Source organism: Corvus cornix, chromosome 2, assembly GCF_000738735.6.
Source record: "Corvus cornix cornix isolate S_Up_H32 chromosome 2, ASM73873v5, whole genome shotgun sequence".
NCBI classification, from domain to species: Eukaryota; Metazoa; Chordata; class Aves; order Passeriformes; family Corvidae; genus Corvus; species Corvus cornix.
In genome coordinates, this window is record NC_046333.1 from 56,406,235 (window position 1) to 56,428,299 (window position 22,065).

At 35.4% G+C, this 22,065-nt stretch overlaps 1 protein-coding gene across 8 annotated transcripts in view; it reads right to left on the reverse strand.

The window, feature by feature from the left end:
* Nucleotides 1–22,065, reverse strand: part of AKAP9 (A-kinase anchoring protein 9) — a 105,590-nt gene that overhangs the window by 35,847 nt on the left and 47,678 nt on the right. For 7 of the 8 annotated variants that reach the window (XM_039549296.1, XM_039549301.1, XM_039549299.1 and 4 more), the window contains 14 exons: nucleotides 20,937–21,150; nucleotides 20,107–20,186; nucleotides 18,347–18,482; nucleotides 17,792–17,913; nucleotides 17,172–17,277; nucleotides 16,497–16,695; nucleotides 15,867–15,963; nucleotides 15,046–15,138; nucleotides 13,317–13,688; nucleotides 12,495–12,719; nucleotides 10,774–10,914; nucleotides 10,124–10,227; nucleotides 9,188–9,393; nucleotides 2,429–2,640 (listed from right to left, as the gene is read on the reverse strand). In XM_039549296.1, the coding sequence (XP_039405230.1) occupies nucleotides 2,429–2,640; nucleotides 9,188–9,393; nucleotides 10,124–10,227; nucleotides 10,774–10,914; nucleotides 12,495–12,719; nucleotides 13,317–13,688; nucleotides 15,046–15,138; nucleotides 15,867–15,963; nucleotides 16,497–16,695; nucleotides 17,172–17,277; nucleotides 17,792–17,913; nucleotides 18,347–18,482; nucleotides 20,107–20,186; nucleotides 20,937–21,150 (2,307 nt within the window). Of the gene's footprint in view, nucleotides 1–243; nucleotides 2,397–2,428; nucleotides 2,641–9,187; nucleotides 9,394–10,123; nucleotides 10,228–10,773; nucleotides 10,915–12,494; nucleotides 12,720–13,316; nucleotides 13,689–15,045; nucleotides 15,139–15,866; nucleotides 15,964–16,496; nucleotides 16,696–17,171; nucleotides 17,278–17,791; nucleotides 17,914–18,346; nucleotides 18,483–20,106; nucleotides 20,187–20,936; nucleotides 21,151–22,065 lie in introns of those variants that run through there. The other variant, XM_039549303.1, reaches the window with a different exon arrangement.

Below are 22,065 nucleotides of genomic sequence, written 5' to 3' on the forward strand. Positions count from 1 at the left end.
AAGTGCTTTAAAAGGAGATCTCAAATATCTGGAATTTAACATATTTCTGTCATTGTTAAATTTCTTGTGTTAGAAATGATCAATTGTATAACTGAGGCTTTTTCAGTGCCCACTGAAAAGTGACTAGGAAAAGGGCCTATCAGCAGTACATAATAATTTTAACAGTAGAGACAATTTTATATCATTTTTCATTGCATTCTTTTCTATTTAAGCTTAATTTCTTTTAAAAACTTGTATACTTACTGAATAGGGAGGTGTAGGCAAGGAGATTTTAGAGACAACTTTTAAAATGTGCCCGTTTTTTTTGTGGCTGAAGTGAAAAATTGAAGTATTTACAACTACAGAATTATTCTCATCCAAATGTTCGGTGAAAGGAAAAGGATATGGTAAAGGCACACGAGATTCAACCTCATATGTATCTTCTTCTTGGCCTTCAGTCCACAAACCACTGAACAGATTAGACGCCCAGTAGGTGCGGTAAGAATCCATTCCAGAAAATATTGCTCTTGCTGTCTTCTCAACCGTCCCGTGGGTATTTTGCACTAGCTGGGCTGGCTTTAGAAATTTCTGACAGGAATTTGTAACAGAACACGTGCATTTAACACATACCAGCACAGTCGGTGACAAACCTACTCCGAATCAGTAGGAAGCCTCAGATCACTTTTCAAGCTGAGTAATTCAGGGGTGGATTAATCCCAAACAGAGGTACAGGAAAACTTCGTATGGTCACTCCTAAAAAATCCTTCTTAGAGAAGTTTCACGTGAAAAAGCAACAGACATCTCCCAACAGCAACTGGCAAATAATTTCCAAGGCAAGGAAGCACAATTTTCTTCTACCCACACAGGATCGCTGCAGCAGACAAGCAAGCTAACAAAACTGAAACTAAAAATTTTCCAACTCCACTACGGCAAATGAAAGAAAAATACAGGTATGTCATTATTTGCATTCATCCTTGTTTCTGGAGTTAGTTCAACAGGAAGAGCTTTCTCAAACTCTGCTAGCTTAAAGGCTTCCTTCTAGTATCTCCCAACTGAAAGAGTTCAGGGGTGTGGCCCAGTTTTTATTTACCTATACATAACACCAGCAGGTGGAATTTGAGTTAATACACCCACTGTATGCCTTGCCTTAAGTTTCAAACTGCACTTTGGGCCTGAAAGTGTGTGTTCAGACAGGTCTCATACAGTTACTTTGAAGATTTTGCCAGGTTTCTCTTACTCTTTTAAGTCTATTTGAAAAAATGGGTACATGCCTCTATGCACAACACAACTGATCAGAGGAAAGGTTAAAATCTTTTCTGTATGTAACCAGTTTTAGATTATAAAATTTTGCAGACTAGGAAAAAATAAAGTATTCAGTTTCTGAATATTTAAAAATTATTTTCAAGTCACCTATATATCCGTGGTATATACAAGAAGTGTATATAATCCAGTAAGCACACACCAGACACTGCAAAGGAAACAAGCCTGAATGCTTGCAAAGTTTCTCTACAGAACAGCCAGAGAGATGTCAATATTTACACTGTGTGAAAATGTGTAAACAGATGAATTTTTTATTAACCTAAGAAAAAAAAAGCCAAACATATATGATCACCAGAGATAAATCCATCTTTGCATAAATGATATTAATGAAAAAAAAAGTGTCTATGTATTTGAGACATAACTCTGTTGCTGGTATTGGCAAAGTCTCAGCTACAAAGCTATGAAGGAAAATACTTTGATACCTTTGAATTGAGATGTACACAGTCTAAAAGTAAAGCACATGATAAACACAGTGTGATTTGAACTGAGCTAGGTATATAGTTCCCATTCCAGTTAACAAGGAAGTACTCCAGGCAGCAACCAGCATCCCACCAACACAAAGTACCCTGATAGCAAACTGCCCCTTTTTTGGATACTATTCCTGAATCCCATACCTCACATAAATGCTAGAGCACAGACTCCTTTTCTGATAGCAAGTTGGATATGTGCTTAGCTGGCTAGGTTTAAACCATAGTTGGAAGAGACAGCAGGAGAGCTCCACCTTTTTGGCCAGTCAATCGACTAAAATGTTTGTCAAGAGAACTAGGCACAGTTCCCCTTATTCCTCCCTCTTCACAACGGCCAGCTCTATGTGCTCTGACACCTCCTGTCTCATCTCTGGATTGTAGCAGAATGCAGGTGATCCGTATGAGCCATGACTGCCCTAGATTGATAAGAATGCCCAAATTCAGGCTTCCTCTACAGACGAAAGTAGATTTCTAATAGGAAACTAAATTCATCAGTAAAGTCATGTTGGAGCAGTCTTTTTTGGGGGGGAGGCACCTGAAGCATTGTCTCACCTGTCAAAATGAGCCCTATGGGTTTTAGGCTTATGAAAACACAATCACAAGAAAAATAAAGCCCAACTGAGACACAAAATGTAAAATGCTTCTCTATTAAATAACCCCACCTGATTTGAAGTTTCATTGATAGCTTCCAGAAGCTTCTCAACAGCTGCCTGCAGTCGAGAACTAATATTCAGAATGAGCTCTTCATTTTCAGGATCTATTTCCATTCCACTTTCTGCAAGATGTTGGCTCAGCAGTCCTTCACATGCTGCTCCTGACCACACGTTAATATCATCATCTCCCATACTAATACCATGATATGAGGAACAGGACTCTGGGAAAAAAAATAGTTACCATTTCACACAGACTCTTAGCAATTGCAAACATGAAAAACTGTACAACTGAGTTACAGTAAGAAAGACAAATCAGAAAATGATTAAAATATTCATCATAGTCACAAAAACAGAAAGGGAAATATTGCATACTAAAACTCACACAAACAAGATAAACAGTGTATTAATTAAAAAGAAGCAGAAGTGCAAGAGAAAAGGAGATATTAACAGACAATATTTTAAACATACTTTCAGTATGCTTAGGGGCTCTGACACTCATCTTCAAACCTTTCTTATGACCAGTAACCCTTAGTACTTAGAATAACTTGCAGTAATACTTGCAAGATTGTCTTTAAAATACAAATCAGTTAAAAAACCCCAAACAAAACCAGAAACAGACTGTCAGTCCCTGTTTCACCAACACCCAATTACGTTACTGTGCATTAACACAAAACTGTTCAAGTCAGTGAATCAAACTCAAGTGAGTAAAAGGAAAGGCATGCATGCAATTCTTAGGACAAACAGACCAGAATACAGAACAACAATATTCAGCATGGTTATTAGTGAACTGAAAATATACTAAGATGGGTAGCTGAACAAATCAAATACAGTGCAGCAGCACTGCAACTCTCCCTGCTGCTGGGCCAGCTGGCACTTGCCCGCTTCTCAATCTTCTTGAGGTCTGATTCCATTTAAGGACATTATCCATTCTTTCTGAAAAGTCAGACACACAAGCTTTGCCTAGACTGATAGCAATTCATCTAGAAAACAGCAAATTTGCCATATTTAGAATTCAAGGCTGTGTTTAAGCAGTGCAAGTGAAAGGAAAGTCTTGAGATGTTTTAAAATCACACTTTCAGTATGAAAAAACAATACAGTGGGTACATCGTGACAGTAGAAACTATTGTTGATAAAGTCTTTTAAAATAAAGAAATGTTATGTCCTTAGACTGATAGATTTGAAATGTCAGAAATAAATGCTACTGTGGAGATTTTTTTTAAATGACAGTTTATTTAAATGAAGTATATTTCTGGAACATATTTAAAATAAAATAAATCTTTTTATATAGTGCTTTTTTTCAACAATTAGATGTTTTTGCTTAGGATTTTCTCAAAAATATCTTATTTTTCAGGAACAGCAGTATGACTAAATGAATTAAGAACAGTCAATGCCTGTTTAGTAATGAAGTTGCAACACTGGGTTATCTTTGAATTCGAGTTCCTCGTTACTCCACATATTGTGACTGTTGAACTAGAACAGTTTGTTTAGCTACAGAAATCGAATCGAAATTGTAACAGGTCAATCTCACAAACTGACTTTAAAAATGTAGTTAGGTCTTGTTGGTTTTGCCTCCTAACCAGGTAGGCAAATAATACTGGCAGGCATATAACAATATGAGCACTCTTGTTGATGTTGTTTGAACCTAGCAAGCAAGTCAAATTCTAGTTTTGAGGTTTGCCTTTAGCTTTTTTTTTAACAAGTTGCTACATGATTAACCACCTGGTGTACTTAACATACATTCCTACCTGCAAGTATTCTGACAATAATATCTGCAGCCATATATATGACCCATACACAACAAACTAATCTATAGTGATTTTAATTCAGGAAGGTTTCACTTCGTTTACTTTTCTCTTAAAACTGCTAAGATTTCAAATGCAGATGCATTTAGTAATTTTTTTCTTCTAGTTGTATTACTACTGTTTCATATCTCCTTTTAGATATGTGGGATATAATGTTACAAACTGTTTTCACACTCCAAAGGGAAAAAACAGAAGCACACTATATGCATGAATGGAACGAATAACCAGATGAATAGAATATACATTCACATGGCACCTTTCATCTACACAGGATTTCAAAGCACTTTTGAGTACTGCACTTTGGAACATAAGTTATAAAATCCTCTAGTGGAATCACCCTAGCAGTGGCTAGCAGTTATTTTCTGCCAGCACACTAAATATTTGCAGCAGGTTTATAGACCATAAAAACTTCCCCACAACACCCTAATATTCCATCCCCCCGCCGTATAAGGAAGGCTGCAAAATTAATAATTTACATTTTTTATTCAATAGCATTTTGACTTCTTACCACCCAAATTTGGGCTGGGTTTGGGTGTTTCAAAATATCAATAGTGATGCAGAAGCTTTAATATCCTCAGAGTAGAAAGGACCTTCATTTGAGATGGACATCGAGCAGCATAAGTATTTCCAAATGCTGTGCCAAAGTATTGGTTAAAGACTGAGTTGAAGGAAAATGTATTCCCTACTGAGCCACCGACACACTTACTGCAGCACCTGATGCTCTTTGGAGGCCACCCATCTTAAGAACTGACCAGGTAAGACCCTGCTTAGCTTCAGAGATCTCACAAAATAAAAGCCCACAGTACAGTAGCACAGCTATAAACAAGATAAAACAATGACATATTAGTTATTGCACAATCTAATTCTTTCCTGATGGAGTACAAATTATCTCTGCAATGTTCCTGTTTTCCTTCTCACATTTAACCCATAATTCATGTCCTGTCACCCTTCTATTTCAGTAAATTATTTGCTCGAGAGGTACATCTGAATTGTGCAATGATGATTGTGTGTAAAATACAAAAATAAAGATTATACAAAATGACTGCAGAAATGTGCAGTTGGTTGCAAAATCATCTGAACTGGCTGTCTGGAAACATCTGGAGAAAAACTTAGAAACAGTGATCGCAGCTCAGAATGTAATTTTTAAAAGCCAGGTCCGGAATATGTTTCTTACATTAATAATATCTCGAATATTATTATTTCTTCTTGCTAGTGACCAGTACAGCACCAATTGGCCTCCAGGAACTCATAAGACTTAAAACTCCTGGTATTTTATGACAATTCTTTTGTAATTCACTTCCATTTCTTCTGGATAAATACAAAACAAATCAACATTAAAACTTCATTTTGTTATATGAAATATCTCAGAACAAAACATCATAATTTACCTGAAACATAATTATAAGAAATGAGGAAAGAAAAAGTGAGCTGTCCCTGAAAATATAATCTGGCACATGGAAACTTTACTAGTCTCAAAGATAACAAAGGAAAACCAGTAAGTATCAAATGCACAAAGAACTTGTAATAATTCTGACTACACCATGGGGCTGGTAACCCAAATGATAAATGTAGACATCCATCCTATAATTTCTACAAAGTGGAACTTAAGAACACAAATTCACATTAAATGCCTTCCTAACCGCACAGTGAAAGTCTCTGTATCTTCTTCCCCTCAAAATGGTCTTAGTATAGCATCTTGGTACAGCATCTTTCCACAAGAATTTCAGTGGTGGAAGCAAGAAAAAGAAATATTGTCCAGTCTCATTAATCACCCGTGGCAACTGAATTTCTAATCCCCATTTGTTTATCCTTATAATGTCGTTCAATCTCCCACCCCCACAGAACTAAACAAAATTTCTCTGTCCTGCAATTTTGTTTTTCAGTCAATACAAAATAATAAATAGAATATAACTGGCCTACGTAAAACTATCATCTCTTTGTGTAAATTCTGTCCTTGTAATGAAAAAAGAATCAACCAAAGAAACAAATGTTTGTGTTGCCTCCTGTGCTATGGAGCATGCAGTTCAGCACGTCAGACATCATGGCGCACTAAATCTTAAGAAAAGTGCTTAATTATACAGTGCTTGCTCAGAAGTTTCAGATACAGAAGCTTTTTATGAACTGCCAACTGACATTTATGAAGCAATACATATTCTGCATCATGTAGAGCCAGTATCTCAGTTTACTCCTGGGATTCCACTAAAGAATTAAGGTGAGGGGGGTTACAAGTTGAAAACAAAAAATCAGTTTTGTGGCAGTGCAGTGTTTAGCTATTTATTACCTTTTTCCTGGTACACTGCTCAGAAATAAGGAGCTCAGAAAGTAGGCAAGAGGGTTTAATATTCAAAGAATGCCATAATCTCCCAGGCTTTTCCAGAGCAACCTGCATTACTGCAGTCCCTCTACCCAAGTAAAGTCAGCAGATTACTGTGCACAAATGCCATTCACTACCAATGATATGCTTTATGACTGAAATTTGAACTTTACTTACTCTTCTAGAAATAAAATGCTGTGCTTTCAGATAACCTAGTTAAACCCTGATGCGCTGTATAAATCAGGTGCAGTTATGACCTTAATGATTCAGCTTTTAAAATGCTGAAACTCAGCAAAAATAGTAAGCTGAGTTTTGTTTGTCAGTAAATGTTCAGATGGTCAGAAAGAATTCACTTCAATAAACATCTGATTTTACTACTTTATTATTAGATTTTTATTGGTATAAATTTACTCCTACTGATTTCCTAACTAATTAAAAAAGAAGATCTGTTTGGCTAGGTATTAGAAAATAAAATAACATGCACAGTTTTAAAAAAAAAAAGCCGTGTCCGCCTATTTTTTCCATAAAACAATGAGGAAAAATTTCAAAATTTTTCCTCTCAAGCCATTTAGTGTTAGTATAGGAAATGAATAAAGAGTTCTACTGCTGAAAACACAGAATTTGTCATCTAATTCCATTTGAAGAAAAATCAAATACTTTAGCTGATGAAATAGTACTATTATGGCGCCATGACCCCAGTGGCAGAAAGGATGCTGCTGTACCATTTGGAAAGCAAAAAAGGAGAACTGTGAATACAACTCCAGATACATTACAAACCATACATTCAGCCATTATAGCTACTGTAAGGCTGGCCCTTCTTTAATTTTCACTTTTTACTTTGTTTACTCCTTCCTTCATTGTTATTCTGAATGTAAGGAAGCATGCAAAAAGGATACTGGAATGAAAAACTGGTAGGTGGACAGTTTGAATGCTGCTCTGTACCAAGGAGGGGCATTACAAGAACAAACACACTGCTTTGTTACAGAATAGTGAAACCTGACATACCTCTTCAAAACACGCTAAAACAGCAAACACAAGAGTTCAAACAGTCAAACCTTGTCACTGGCAGAATGGAATAGAGCTTTCTTCTATCTGAAGAGAGTACTCTTCCATCACAAGACTTTGCAAGAAATTAGCAAATCATTCCAATTACAGGGCATGTTGTGTGTTTAGACAGTAGCATTATGAAAGCCAGGAACTGCGTTTTGCTAAATATATGTAGTGCAAGTAATCCATATTAAGAATTGTTAATGACAATAATTAGTGACAAATACAAGAATACACACTGATGTGCAAGAGCAGGCAAAACTGAATGCATCAAAAACTAAGGCCAGAAGCTTAATTATCCAATCTGCTATTTAAGGAAAAAGGCAAGGCTTCAAAAGTTTCAAAAGATAGTTTTTCTCACAACTAAATACAGTGAGATGTGTAGAAAACAAAAGTTACTTTTTTTTAATGAAACAGCAGTACAAGAATAAAAGTGCTGTTAACTTGAAAAATTCAAAAATTTTTCGACTACAGCTTTATATATTTCATTGCCCATAACATTTTGAGTGATCAACTGAAAAAGATGTCTCTGTGCTACAAATTCATACAGCCTTTCCTAACCTGCCCCGAGGCTTAACGTGACCTATATTTAAAGCCAGAGGGAATCAACAATATGCAATAATCTACATTTTGAAAGAAAGAGGCAAAGTTCACCTTTGTTTACCAGTTGTATTACTATCGTGTAATAGACACTTTCTTAATACTGAAATGTAGTATTTGACTTCCAGTTCTTTTTCTCATTCATAGTAGTTAAAATTCCAGCCAAATCCAGATGTATAATGAGTTTCAGGCTGAATTGATCTGTTGTTCATTAGTTCCCCACAAGACCCAGGATGCATGTGCAAAACCTCAGTGGTACCTAAATGGCAATACAATTGAGCACCTACTCTTGCCCAAAAGAGAAATGAACACTATCCTAGTGCAGTCACAAGAAAATAAACAGAGCCCAGTAGAGTTCTTAGACACTGGTATGCAGCTAACTACAACATCAAAATGCTCCTTTAGTCTTGTGCCAACTAGCACTCCTGGAAACAGCTGATGGGCAAGTGTTGGCAGTTAAGAAGTTCTTGGAACTGTGTCCAAAACGTAATTTGCACACAAACACCTCTTTAGGAAGCTAATGAAGTCCACAAGCATATATATAGGCTTGTCCCACGCCAGCTGCCCTCAGTGACCAGCAACATACCTATGTACCTTCAGTGCACTGCTGGAGATACAGCCCTTGACACTAGCTCCCATTCCCCATACATACAGTGGAGGGTGTAAGTGCTGCAAGATGCCATGGAGCTATGTTTCATTCTCTTTGCCTCCTTCAACAGAAACTTTTTTTTCCCCCTACTTCTCAATCACTTTTCTATTGTGCTGCAGACTTTGCAACAGGACCCTAGATGTGAGTTGTAACTGGTGTGGGGCATGACCCAGAAAACTCCTGAAATGTTGTCTCTTAAGCAGATATGTCATATGCATTCAAATGAAAAATAGGTTGTGGGGGCTTTTTCCTAAAAAAAAGTTTAATTTAAAATGTCAAAACTAAGAGCATTTAAATATGTCATTAAAGTATGCAAATGATACTTCTTATGAAATATAAAACCATACAATCAGTACCTTTTTCATAACCCACACGGATGCAGGGTTTCACTGACTCCTCTGCCTCAGTGTCCCATCCACCTTGTTTGGAAGGCTGGACTTTCCCAGACCGATCCAGTAATCCAAGAACATGCTGACCAATTGTCTCCTCCATTGCTACAGTTGTCTTCACAACTTCTAAAAGAATCTTCATGAGTTTTTCATTAGCCTTCTGAAAAACATGCCTGCAGGACAGAAACTAATCAATCCTCTCATTTTTCCGTGATTTCCAAGTGGGTTTTATCCCTTATACACCCTTGCAACCAGAAAAGATTTGCAATCGAAATAACAAAATTAAGACTTCTTTTTTAAGGCTAAATCCCACATCATATAAATACTAAATACACAGTTGTGTTAAAAGTCAGTTCTTTGTACAAAATATGTAAAAAATCAAAGTATTTATCAATATTTCTACTTCTATCCTGGCATTTTATCTAGTTATTCTTTTAAAGTAGAGGTCTGCTTTTGCCTGGTGTTCATTACAAAATCAATCTTTTCTCAAAATGACTGTTAAGAAAATTCTTCCTCTACACAGATCAAAAAAGTTACAGAATAGTCAAATGGGATTATAAAATAAAACATTAGTAACAATATAAACCTAATTCACATATGTACACACAATATGTATATAAATATATGTGTATAAATAATGTTTATGATTCAATGTGTGTAATACAAAATATATAGTAAGATAGGATAAGATTTGTCTCATCCTCTATGCCATTACACGGTTAGGCTTTATAAAAAACAAGACACAGTTTACCCTAAAGTACATAAACTTAGAAATATGGTTTTCTAGAACAAAAGATGCACATTATCATCAGTCAAAATAAAGCTTATAAATATTATTACTATAACAGCAAGAACATGATTATCAAAATTTAAGAAAAATATTTTCTTAACAGTTCTAAGCACCTTTCTTTAGAAAGAAGAGCTGAAGGTGTTTCATCAGGCTTTCTTCCCCCATCTTCATGCTCAAAGATCTGCTCTCTCACATCATTTTGGTTTTCATTTTCATTCTGAGTAAGTTTTGGCAGAGGGAGAGAAAACAAAAAGGACAGGAATCCTGTCATGTCAGAATCAACATATTCTTCTTATATACAGTAGAATATGAAATTTAAAACCTAAATTAGTTGTCATTTCTTTTTAATACTTCTGCACCAAATTACAAATCAAGTAATACTCTAACTGTGTGGAAAAAAATATTAACAAGACCAAACCAGGAAATCCAAGGCAGGACCAATTAGAAAGAACTTTGTTACACTGATTAAGCAGTTGTTGTATTTTCTGTTTGTGTTGCTATAGCAATATGAAAAAGTGAGTTTACCTAAGGAAATAGCTGTAGTAATAATCCCCACCTTCAAGCTGTTCAACCAGCTTCTGCTTACCTTAAGTAAAAAGGCTATGTTTGCCACTATCACCTCTTGACTCTTAAAGCTGCTCTCTTCCAGCAATACCCAACATATGTTAGAAAAATATATTACATAGAAAGAGTAACAGTGAAAAGGAAACTTCTGCTGGTTTTACATGCCACGGTTGCCCGGAAAGTCAAAGTCCATATTTACCTCTGTCTGTGTGCTGTTGTTTTGTAACTCACAAAACAGCCTCTCTTTTCCGGGTACGGAATGTTGTTTCAATGATTCCAGTTCTTCTAAAAGCATCCTCTCTCTCTCTGCAACGAGGCTGTCATTCTCCATTGAGACACGCTGAGAAAGAAGTGTTATAGAGGCTCACACAGTTTTTTAAGCTTCTGAGTAAAGGAAATCCTGTCACTTCTAATTTGTTACAGACCTTGAACAATGAAATTTCAGTCCATCTCTTTAAATCATTACAAACACTTACTAGAATGGACTACAGTGAAAAAATACTTAAACCTTCCTTAAGATTTTCATACCATTTCTATGCTCTTTAGCAAACACAACGGTCACAATGCAAGCTGGAGGGAATTTCTGAATATTACATGCTATAACATGTTTTGCACAAGAAAAAAGATGAAAATAACTTATTTTTATAAAAAGTCCACACACATTCTCTTTTAGAAGAGCTAGAAGTGTTCATGGCTTAAACACAACGCATACATTCCTACCCAGTTCTTATGAACATACATACTTGGCATTAAAAACTGGAAAAATCCCAGCAGCCTAAGTTCTACTTAATGATTTTTATCAGTTTCAGGAATTTGCAACCCTGACAAAGATGCAGTTACAAACTGAAAAAAAAAAAAGTAAGAGGAGAAAGTATGCATATATCAAAAGGAAAGATTTTCAGGATAAATGATTCTGTTACACCTTTAAAGCTGCTAGGAGAGACACCTGATGTTGCTGCAAAGGATTCCTAAGGTACAAGTGACTGGCTTTCTAGATTCCAGAGTTCCTCAAGCCCAAACTTAAACAGAGCAGAACCAGGTTTGGAAAAGGTCTGAAGCTCCACACCACAGTGAAAGCAAAGAATTTTAGAATTCACTGATTACTACCTTCATGCGCATTTCGATAATGTTACATGGTTGAAATTAAATTAGAGCAAGACATATTCTTCTGAATTCTGTTTACTTTGTCTTTTAGTGGAAAGAATCCTTGAAAGATACATCTATAAATGACACTATTTTTGAAGTATTATTCATTAAGATACACTAATGAGTTTCATTAGCACATCTACTGCAGGCTTTGAAGAGATACAGAGTGACAGCAAGTTAAGTTTGAAAAGGCAAAGAAACATGGATGTTTCCCACCAAACCCCACAGATTTTGTTTCATTCTGAAAGTTGGTAAGGACTTATCTCCTGGAACTGGGGAAAAAAACCCCAAAATGCCAAACCACATTGTTGCAGGAAGCCACTGATACTGTTCAAGTCCGAATGGTGAAAAACAAAGAATTTTATAGTATTTCTAGCCATGGCTGGTGGCTTCATTGATGTAAATGGCTGCTAGCCTGCATCCTGCATAGGGCCATGTATCTGTGAGGCAGCATGATTAACAGTGCATGCACACTCACTCTCTTCTGGCTGCTGTGCAGCACTGCAGATTTGTTCCACATTTACAGAAGTCCAAATCGATCCATCACTGTCTGAGCTTTGATTAAAGAAATATGTCTTCCATAAATATATGCATATATGTGTTTGCATGTACAAACAGATATGTGTGTGTGCACAACTGTGTAGGCATGCACAGAGTAAATATGTGCATGTCTCTCTCTCTCTCTAAATAGATATAAATGCATAAATAAATGAATCTGCCTGGTGATGTCCCTTTGTTAACCAGTATTAACTCACTGGTTGAATTCTGTATTACCTCAGCTAATTGCACTTTAAGACTCTCCAGCTCTGCTAAGAGCTGATCCTGATTTTCTTTCTGACGCTCCATTTGCTGCATGTGCCCCTGTCTCAGTAGCTCAGTTGCCTGTTGATGCTCCTGGTACTGGCGCACGAGCTCCTGCCGCATGTCCTCCAAACGCTCCTCGTACAACAGCAGCTGACTGGACATTTCTGTGTCTGTGGCCGCCATCTCACCAGAGCGCTGAAACAGTGCAACAATTTTAGCATTTTATGTTCAACAACTGTTCCTAGGAAATACTTATATACATTTTAAAAAATGCTTTCATAAATTAAAGTATCTGTCATGAAAGCATTATCGTGTTGCCTGCTTCTTTGGAAGGTCCAGGCTTAGGATTATTTTTCATTTAAAAAGACAATTTTTTTCTAATAACTCTCAACAGTATTGACTTTTATGCTTTTTATGACTCCCTTTTACCTTATTTATTCCAGCTAGGCCCTACCCCATGTTTATGAAATGCTAACCATATGCTCTACATCACTTTAATAATTTTTGTGTTCAGCTGATATCCTTTATCACAAGAGACTCAAACTGTTTAAGCACTATTTTTAATCTGTTCTTTGTATAAACACTAAAATATAACCTAGCTTACAAAAAGACTTTAAATAATTTATTGTCTGCAATACAGTTGGTGTCATATGCCCTTCCACAGGCATAGCACACAGGAAAGAAGGGTAGATAATTTAGGTCTGAAGATGTCAACCCTTTGAAAGGGAAAAGGAAATATTTAAATGGAATTTTCATCCTCATTTTTTCTTTGCTGGTTTTTTTAACACTTACCGGTGTTCCTTCTGCTGTAAGACCTTTGCTATGGGAAAAAAGTTCTTCAGAAATCACTGATGTATGTGTGGTCTGTCCTAATATACAATCAGGGCTGCTGTTAGAATGAAGCTGTTCTCCAAGTGAGTTGATCTCTCCAGTCTCTTCACTGAGTTCCTTGCAAAGTGATTTCAATTCTTCTTCATGCTTACTGCCTTTTCCTGTTGCTTTTCTAAAAAGGCTGTCAACCTCTTCTTCACTGTGCTGCTTCTTAATTTCAAAATGTATTCCCTCTTGATGTACAATCTGTGTTGGTGCTTCTTCTACCTTCTGTCTAGCAATTCCTGACAATTCAGTCTGTTTGGCAAATGCTACACTCATTGACACAATAACCTGAATAAATAAGAGAAATCCGTATGAGTTTATGCTTCACAGCATCTCCTGTCACTGAAGAAATCTCATAGATGACCATCAACAATATAAATGTAAATACCAAAAGTTCCCAGAGAAAAACAGGAAGATAAAAGAACAAAGATATCTTGTCAATCCTGAAAATGGTCACATCTTAAAATACAGATATTCTGTATTTAAGGTAGTTTAATAAGCTACGATGCTGTTTTCAGTTACAATAGATTATTTAGCATGGAATTATCACGTTCATTTTAAAAAAGATCCTATTCGATGATTTCAAAAAGCTCTGGCACACTGACTTATGAGCAGCTGTGCTAAGCTTTCTCTCTTCAGCCAAGCATCCTATATAAAAGTTCGACTGACATGGAATTTTGGGCTGTATAAAGAAAGCAGTGCCATGTGCTTGATACACATGGAATTTTACTTGACCAGAAAGAAATTATTGGCACTAACTAGCTGCAGTTGCAGTTACAACAGGCTGATAACTTTTGTGTTATTAAGTATCTCTAATACAAATAAACCCCTTCTCCAATCATGTGAGCAACTCTATTCTAGATTTAGAATACAGTCATTTACAGCATAAGCTACAAAAAGTGTGAAATAGTATAATAAATACAGAAGTGTTACACTTGAAAACACCAAACTCTTCTTTTCCAGAAAATATGAGTTTGTCTTTTGAACTTAAATTGATGTTAACCAAATGCAACATTTGTTTCCTCATAAGGAAGGGTTTTCTTGGCAGCAGATAAGAGAATTTTTTTTTTCTGCAAAGAAGTGGAAACTTTTTTGCAAATCAAAAAGTAAATAAATCCACAAACAAATAAATATACTCTACCTATAAAATCTTAATTTTACTTTTCCTGTTTTGGAGTTACCAGATCCAAAGAAAAACTACACATTTTATACAACATACTAAAATGCACAATAAAATATGATCAGAAAATAGTATTAAACTGTCAACTGCAAAATCTTTCCAACTGACCTCCTGTTAAGCCTATGGTAGCAAGAAATACAGTCTAAGTCTGTGGATTTTTAAAATAAATTCTAGAGCAGAATATGGTAGCATGTTGTCTATTTCCTTTGAAGTTTTAAGCACCATCACTACAATCCACATGAATAGAAATTGTGAGTTAGGAATAGGATGGATTGCTAAAAAACATCAAAATGTTTCAGAATTTTTCAAGACTTTCCCATTCAGAAGCCAGATGAAACAATTCCTTGTAAATAAATCATACAAAAGTTAGCACATGGTACAACAACTGTCTAAATGGTTGAAAAGGGCAAATTAAAAGGACAGATTTTTTAAACATATTTTAAAGTAACGAAATAAAAGTAATACCTTTGCTACTTCTTCTTCTAACCTTTCTTGATACTGCTTTTGTAGTAATTGAATAACATCCAGATCATTCTGAATTTCAATCTCCCTACCAAGCTGTAAGAAAAACATGAAATCTCAGACCATGTATTTGTGATTTTATTTCATTAGTTTCAAGTTTCAATCTGGCAAGAGATTTTTTCCTCATACAAATCACATAATTTTGTACCACAACACAGAAGAACCGGGCAAAAGACTTTGTCTTGTTTCTGCTTCAAAATGAATCTTAAAAGCTGAGTTTGCAACAACTCTTCTTCCAGCACTATTTGAGATGTCAAATGCAGTGAAACCAGGTCAGCACAGAATCACTGTACTAAACAACATCATTATTTTGCAAAACGCAGAATTTTTGAGCCAAGTTTCCAGCACCCCTAGGGGAGGAATGCATGGGGTCTTTCCCATTTGCACTTGGTCTCTTAAAATCTTTGGGATTACTTTTTCAAAATTTCTCCTAAACTGTTCAGCGTGTACTACAAAAGTACTGGGATTTCACTTCAATTGCTCCTTTCATAACTCATTTTAAATAAAAGTCACAATATTTTAAAGATTCCTGAAGAAATCCCAGAATTTGAACACTAATTCTCTTCCACCTTAGTAAGAGGCAGTCAACTGAAATGTCTTATTTCAGAGATGAAATAAATAAAATAAATTTAAACCCAGCATCAATAAACCAAGTTTTATTGATCATAATTCCCAGTAGTTTTCTCAACTTCATCTTAGAACCCAAAGCATCTAAATTATGTCACGCTTATATATATTAGCTATCAACTGAGTTAATACCATACCTCTAATGCTTTATCTGTTCTTTTCTGATGAAGACTTTCTGTGCCCTTTACTTTCCTGAAGACTTCTTTTAACTTTCTTTCTGAATCCGTGGATACACTAAAAAGGTACAAAAAGCAGAGAGAGGAAATAATAATTTAAAAAAAAAATCAGCATTTCATTGCCCATGACTTGGTGAAAAGCAGAATGTGTTAAGTGGACCTAAACTTCACCACAAGCTTTATTACTATCTGTCATTCCAGAAAATAATTGATTTCAGGCAACTACAGCCACTCAAGATGCCTTTAGATGTCAAGGATAGTGCCTGGAGAGGATTAAATGTGGTCTACTGAGTTGAAGTTTTGAAATTGCTGCTATAAAGTTCATACATGTGAAATTACTTTTATACATTATTCCATTTAACAAATCTTCCTCTATTAATTATAAATGCTGCACTACTTAATTTGCAATGTTTATGTCATTTCTTTATGAGACTCCTAACAACTCCTGAAGGAACAAAACTACAGAAGAGCAATATGGTTATAAAGAATTTCTCGAATTCTGAAGTAAAACACGTAGCTTTACACGAATGGTTATTTGAAACACCTCTTGAACAAGCACAAAGTTATAACCATTGTAAAACTGGTTAATACCTTGTGTGGTCAGCGGATACCCCAGCAATCTGAAGCTTATCCTGAAGATGGACAATCTCTGCAGTGTGCTTCTCTTGACTTTCTTTCAGCTGCTGTTGAAAATAGGACCGGAGGAGCTCCAGTTCTTGAGCATGCTGTTCCTCAAGTTGTTTTTTAAGGTTCTCTATCTCCTTCAAACAGTATTCTTGGATTGTAGGATCTATATATAGGTTATTTGAAGTAGGGGGTGAGAAAGAACGAAAGAATGAAAGAACGAAAGAAAGAAAGAAAGAAAGAAAGAAAGAAAGAAAGAAACTACATTAACTTCTTCACAAATATTTAGCAGTGATGGACTGAATAATTAATGTAGTTAAAAAACAATTCTGACATCCTATCGACTACTTTTCCATAACAAAGAATGATAACCTAATCTTCCATTTTGCAAAATAATATCTGATATCAGTAACAAGTTTTTATTGTGGAAAACTAAAAAATACTAAACCAAAAATATATCACAGAATATAATTCTGAAATATTTTACAGAATTAAGAAAATCATAGTATTGTACTTCAAAATCTGAAAAAATCTCTTATGTTCAATTAGTAGTAAGATATAAATCACTTAAAATTAGAAGTCATTGTCTTGTCTTTCTTTCTGAATATACATACATTAAAAACAGCATATACATTTTTTTACCCATTAGACTCTGTGAAGGAGTCTGCAGACTTTCCTCTCCTATTTCCAGATGGATAGGTTCCTCTTCTTTCCTCCTTTCTGAAGAAGATAGCCATGGTTCTTTGACCTAAATAATAATAAAGTAAATGCAATTAACAACGATTTGTCTAGTAGTAGCACAAATATATCCAGTGCTGCACTCCCAGTATGAAAGAGAAATGGACATACTGGCATGAGTTCAGCAGAGAGTTACAAAGGAGATGGGAGGCTTGGAGCATTTGTTGTACAAGGAGAGGTTGGAAGAGCTGGGCATGCATAACCTGAAGAAGACAAAGTTGCCCACCCGGTTTGTGAAGTATCAAAATTCAGCCGGACACAGTTCTTGGCAACCTTTTCTAGCTGACACTGCTTTGGGCAAGGGGCTGGACAAGATGAACTGCAGAGGTGTCTCCTAACCTCAACCAGTCCACAATTCTGTGACATGGACAGCAGCTTTCTCCATTTTTTAAAATCATTCCCTTGCTCTGCCACTCAACCAGGATACACAAACACACTTTCAAACACTTCCTCACTCATGCAGAAGGAATTCATGTGACAGAGAAAATTCAAATGCTCCTATACTCTATGCTATGAAAGTTTACCTGTTTAGACTTCACTGCCAGCTGCTCTTGAAGTGCTTTCAGCCTGCTGTATTCTTCCATTATCTTGCATAGAAGTGTATCCATACGTTCTTGCACAGTTAAATTACACAAAGAACCAGGGACTTTAAAAAAAGAAAACAAACATTTTACCATAAATGTTAATGCAAGTGATTTGTTCACAAGTTCTCCCCTGAAGAATTATCCAATAAACATTACAAAATACTGAAACAAGTGATGCCCTTTCAGATTTTGAATGCATTTTTACATGTATTGATACATATGCATTTTTTTGGTAGAGCTGCTAGCTTCTTCTACAAAAGGAGGAAGAGGAACAGAAAAACCCCAAACACTTTTTTCCACCAATATGCACTAAAATGAAAAGAGCATAAAAGAAAATATCCATTATAAAAATAAAGGGGTTCAGAATAATGAGGTAATCTCTAAAACATCTATTTAAGCACATGAATTAGTACCTGAAAAAGTAATGGAAAAATTGCCAGTCTGAAATACTTTAAATAAGTACTTTTAACCAGCATGATAGTACAAAGTCATTACCTTGAGCTTGACCTCTGTATACTGGTAATTCTACACTCAGTTTTTCTTTCCCAGCAGGTTTACAGAAAATTTCCTGTTCCCTATCAGGAGCCTCTACAGCAGCTGAAGAATGTTCATTTTGACTGCCACACAAAACCTGTATAACAAATGAAACAAAGCAAAAAGTAAACAATTTCTTATTATCAATCACAATTCACAGAGAAAACAAGAAAAATAGGAAAGTAGTATTTTGTGAGCATTAACTTTTGTGAAAATTATGGCATAAATGTTCTGTTGAATCATAAGAACCTAGACAATCTTTAAAACTCCTGATAAACAGGTATGAAAAGACTTCTCAGCTAAAGCATAAATGCATATGTTTTCAAATCATTATTTAATTTGGAACTGCCAAGTATTAAAATCTTGCAGAGAAAGGCCTCCTTTATCAATGTGGAAAGCAAATTTACATTGTAAATGTCTCATTCTCATAAGCTGCAATTTTACTTGGAAGAGGAATTCCCTCCAGCAAAAATTTGTCTCTTTTTAGGGATTACATCTCATCTAGTTCTTTAAGTGCTGAACAAATCAGATGAAAGGGTATGGCACAAAAAAGCAAGTAATGAACAGAATACCCTACGTTTGTTGGTGCTATGTGGCCAGCAGAACACTGCCTTATTCACAATGGGCAGGCAAACAGAAGATTTATCCATGTGATGTCTAAAGATAAATGATACTTGAAACTGCTTGCTCAAAGCACAGTAGGATTCTTTATTTAAAGAGTTTGTACTCAACAAAAAACAAATTCAACTTATAAAAGTAAAACCATAATTTCTCCGATGGCTCAACAAAGAATCATACAAATAGGCAGCATTTTTCACACTGTGAAGTAACTCATGCCAAGGACTCTCATTCAGCTGCTACCTTCTGTGAGCTATCGTGGAGTCCTGCTTAATCTCTCCTATGCTGGATCTCAAGTTTAAAAGTTCTGCTATTCACTTTCCCAAAAAGGTGTTGAAAGAAGTCCAGCTAAGAAGAAAAAAAACCCCCACAAACCACAAAGCCCTCAATAGAAGTATTTTAGACTTGAAAACCATGGCTGATAATGAGTGACAAAAGCAGCTTAATTTATCTAGAAATAAGTCTAATAAGTAACTCAATTGATGGTCAAAAATTACCTGTAAGAGCCACCAATTACTACTACTCTACAAAAAAAGATACAGCAAATTATTATTAGGGGTGGCTGATATTAGAATAAAGACTAAATATAAGCTTCAATTTTTGACAATAATGTTTATTTACTAAAAACAATACAGACAGTAATTTTTTAGATTGTTTGACACTTAAGTCTTTAAAAGGTAAGCTGCAGCTAAGAAAGAAATTACTATCTTATTGCAGATATGAGAGGTGATGTCCTGTGCCTCAATATGTGTGCGACATCAGACTCTTGAATCAAAAACATATATCCAAAGACAAAGAGAAAGGAAAAAAGTACTTCCAAACTAGTAGAGATGAGATCAACATTAGCTAGAAGCTTAAGACTATGGTTAGACAAAAGACTTGTCTGGACAAGGACACAAACCAATTTAGGAAAAAAAATACAAAATCTTTTGCAATGCTATTTTGGAAGCCTAGGTTTATCAGTCTCTATTTTGAGATCAATGCAAAGAAAAAAGCTGCAAAGGAAACCTGCAAAAACAATGTGGAAAAACATGATGACTCACAGTAACCATCATTTGTCTTCCAAATTCTCATTTTATAAAAGGCTTTTTGTTAAGTCTTACCTGAGCCAGCCTGGAACATTCCTCAGTTACAGCTTCATTCAGTTTTTCTATAAGTCTTTGTGTAGATTTCCCTTCATCATCTATGAATACAAATTATTCACATTATTTTTAAACTCTAGATACACAACTTTTCAAAGGCCTAATTTCCTGCCTCAGTGAAGCTGCCTCTTCAGCTTGAAGAAGGGCGTGGTTTTTTGTTCCTCTCTTTATTGTTCCAACACATGGACAGTTTCAATTATTACAGTTGAGCTGCATGTTCTAGAGGAGCAAGACATAAGAAATGGCTTTGTGTATTAGTGACCTCCAGAAGGATAAAAGTGTACAGAAACTACTGGAGGGAGAAGAACTTATGCAAACAAGTTAAACAAGGGCAAAACACGGGATAACAGAAAAAGCTGGGATAGAAAACGATCATGATAACATGAGGCAAAAAGTAGTACCAAAGTTTACCTAAAGTATGCAGGGAGTCAATGCAGCAATTCAAAGAAAAAAGAACAAGTCCAAAAATACTTTGCTGATGCATTTGCTTATTTCACCTTATAGGTGAATCTATGATATAGATTTACAATTAATTGAGCTAATACTAACAGGAATCAATGAGTTGTAATACTTTTTATTCCTTATTTTTTAATATACTTTTTTTTCAAGTTACCTCAGTAACAGACTACATGTAATGGCTAAACAGTTTGTTATAAAACCATTTCAAAATGTTATTTAAAAACAATTTATTGGACAGCTAGATGCATAAACTCTTGTGCTTATTTGGTCAGGGTTTTTTAAGACACTGTTTTTCATATAGAGCTTCATTCTCATCATATTGGTCAAGTTACCTGCTTGTTGAAATTTCAGGGTCTGGAGCTCCACCTGATGCATTCTTTTAAGATCATTCATCTCTTGTAGATGACTATGAACAAGTTCCTCTTTAAGACTGCAAAGTGCACTCTCTTTTTCTGCTTCCAAAGACTCACGAACTTGGTCTACATGAGCTGAATAAACCAGAGATAGGCAAATCCGCTGTGCTTCCATTTGTAGTTGCAAGTCAGTCTTTGAATAAAAAGACACAAGTTAAAAAGAATGAGAAACAAGAATATAGAAAGACCCATCTTTGGAAACTTCTGAGATTAATAATATGTTGAATGGAATTCTGCATATATGGTATGCATAAGGTAAATTTAAATATACATAGTTTGGAAAATTCAGTTTTAACAAAATAGTAAGACACTTCTTCAACTTAAAATAAAAATCAAATTAAAATCAACAAAACTCAAAACGCTTCCATTTCTATTTTGCAGCAATAAAATCCCAATGAATTTTAACCCAGTGAAGCAAGAGCAGTATCACTACTAAGGGAGTAGTTAAGAAAGTGTACTCCAAACACAGAGAAAAGATTGTATTATTAGCAGACCTTAAAAACCTTGATTTCCAAGGCTTGTAGTTCTAGTCTGCACTTTGGGGATGTTATTGCTAAAGAAAAAAGATGTTTGGAATATGCCAACAGGGAGCTGCTTAGAGCTGAAGTTTGAAAAGGTTTTTAGACAGCTCTGGATCACAATGATTTTTAGTTGTATGGCAGGAAATTGTAGGAGCCTTATCACAGCCTTATAAAAAACACACCAACCGATCAACCAACCAAACAAAAAAGCCTAAAGCAAACCTTCACACAGCTAAAGCTCTTTTTTATAACCTCACAACTGTTTCCAATGTGGCTTTCCTTGTGATTTTTTTCCTTAGGAAATGAATGAACTAAACCACAGTATTAGGCAGTTGGTGGTATTAGTTCACTGTTAGGTGGACTTTTATAACATGGAAAAAAAAATCTAATAAAGTAGAAGTCTGCTTAACATCTATTTCTACAGAATACTTAGTTGCATACATCTTGCAGCATGTTATTGAACTTCACCAGTGTATATAAATTTAAATTTATATACAGATTTATGATTCCACCACCTAATTAAATAC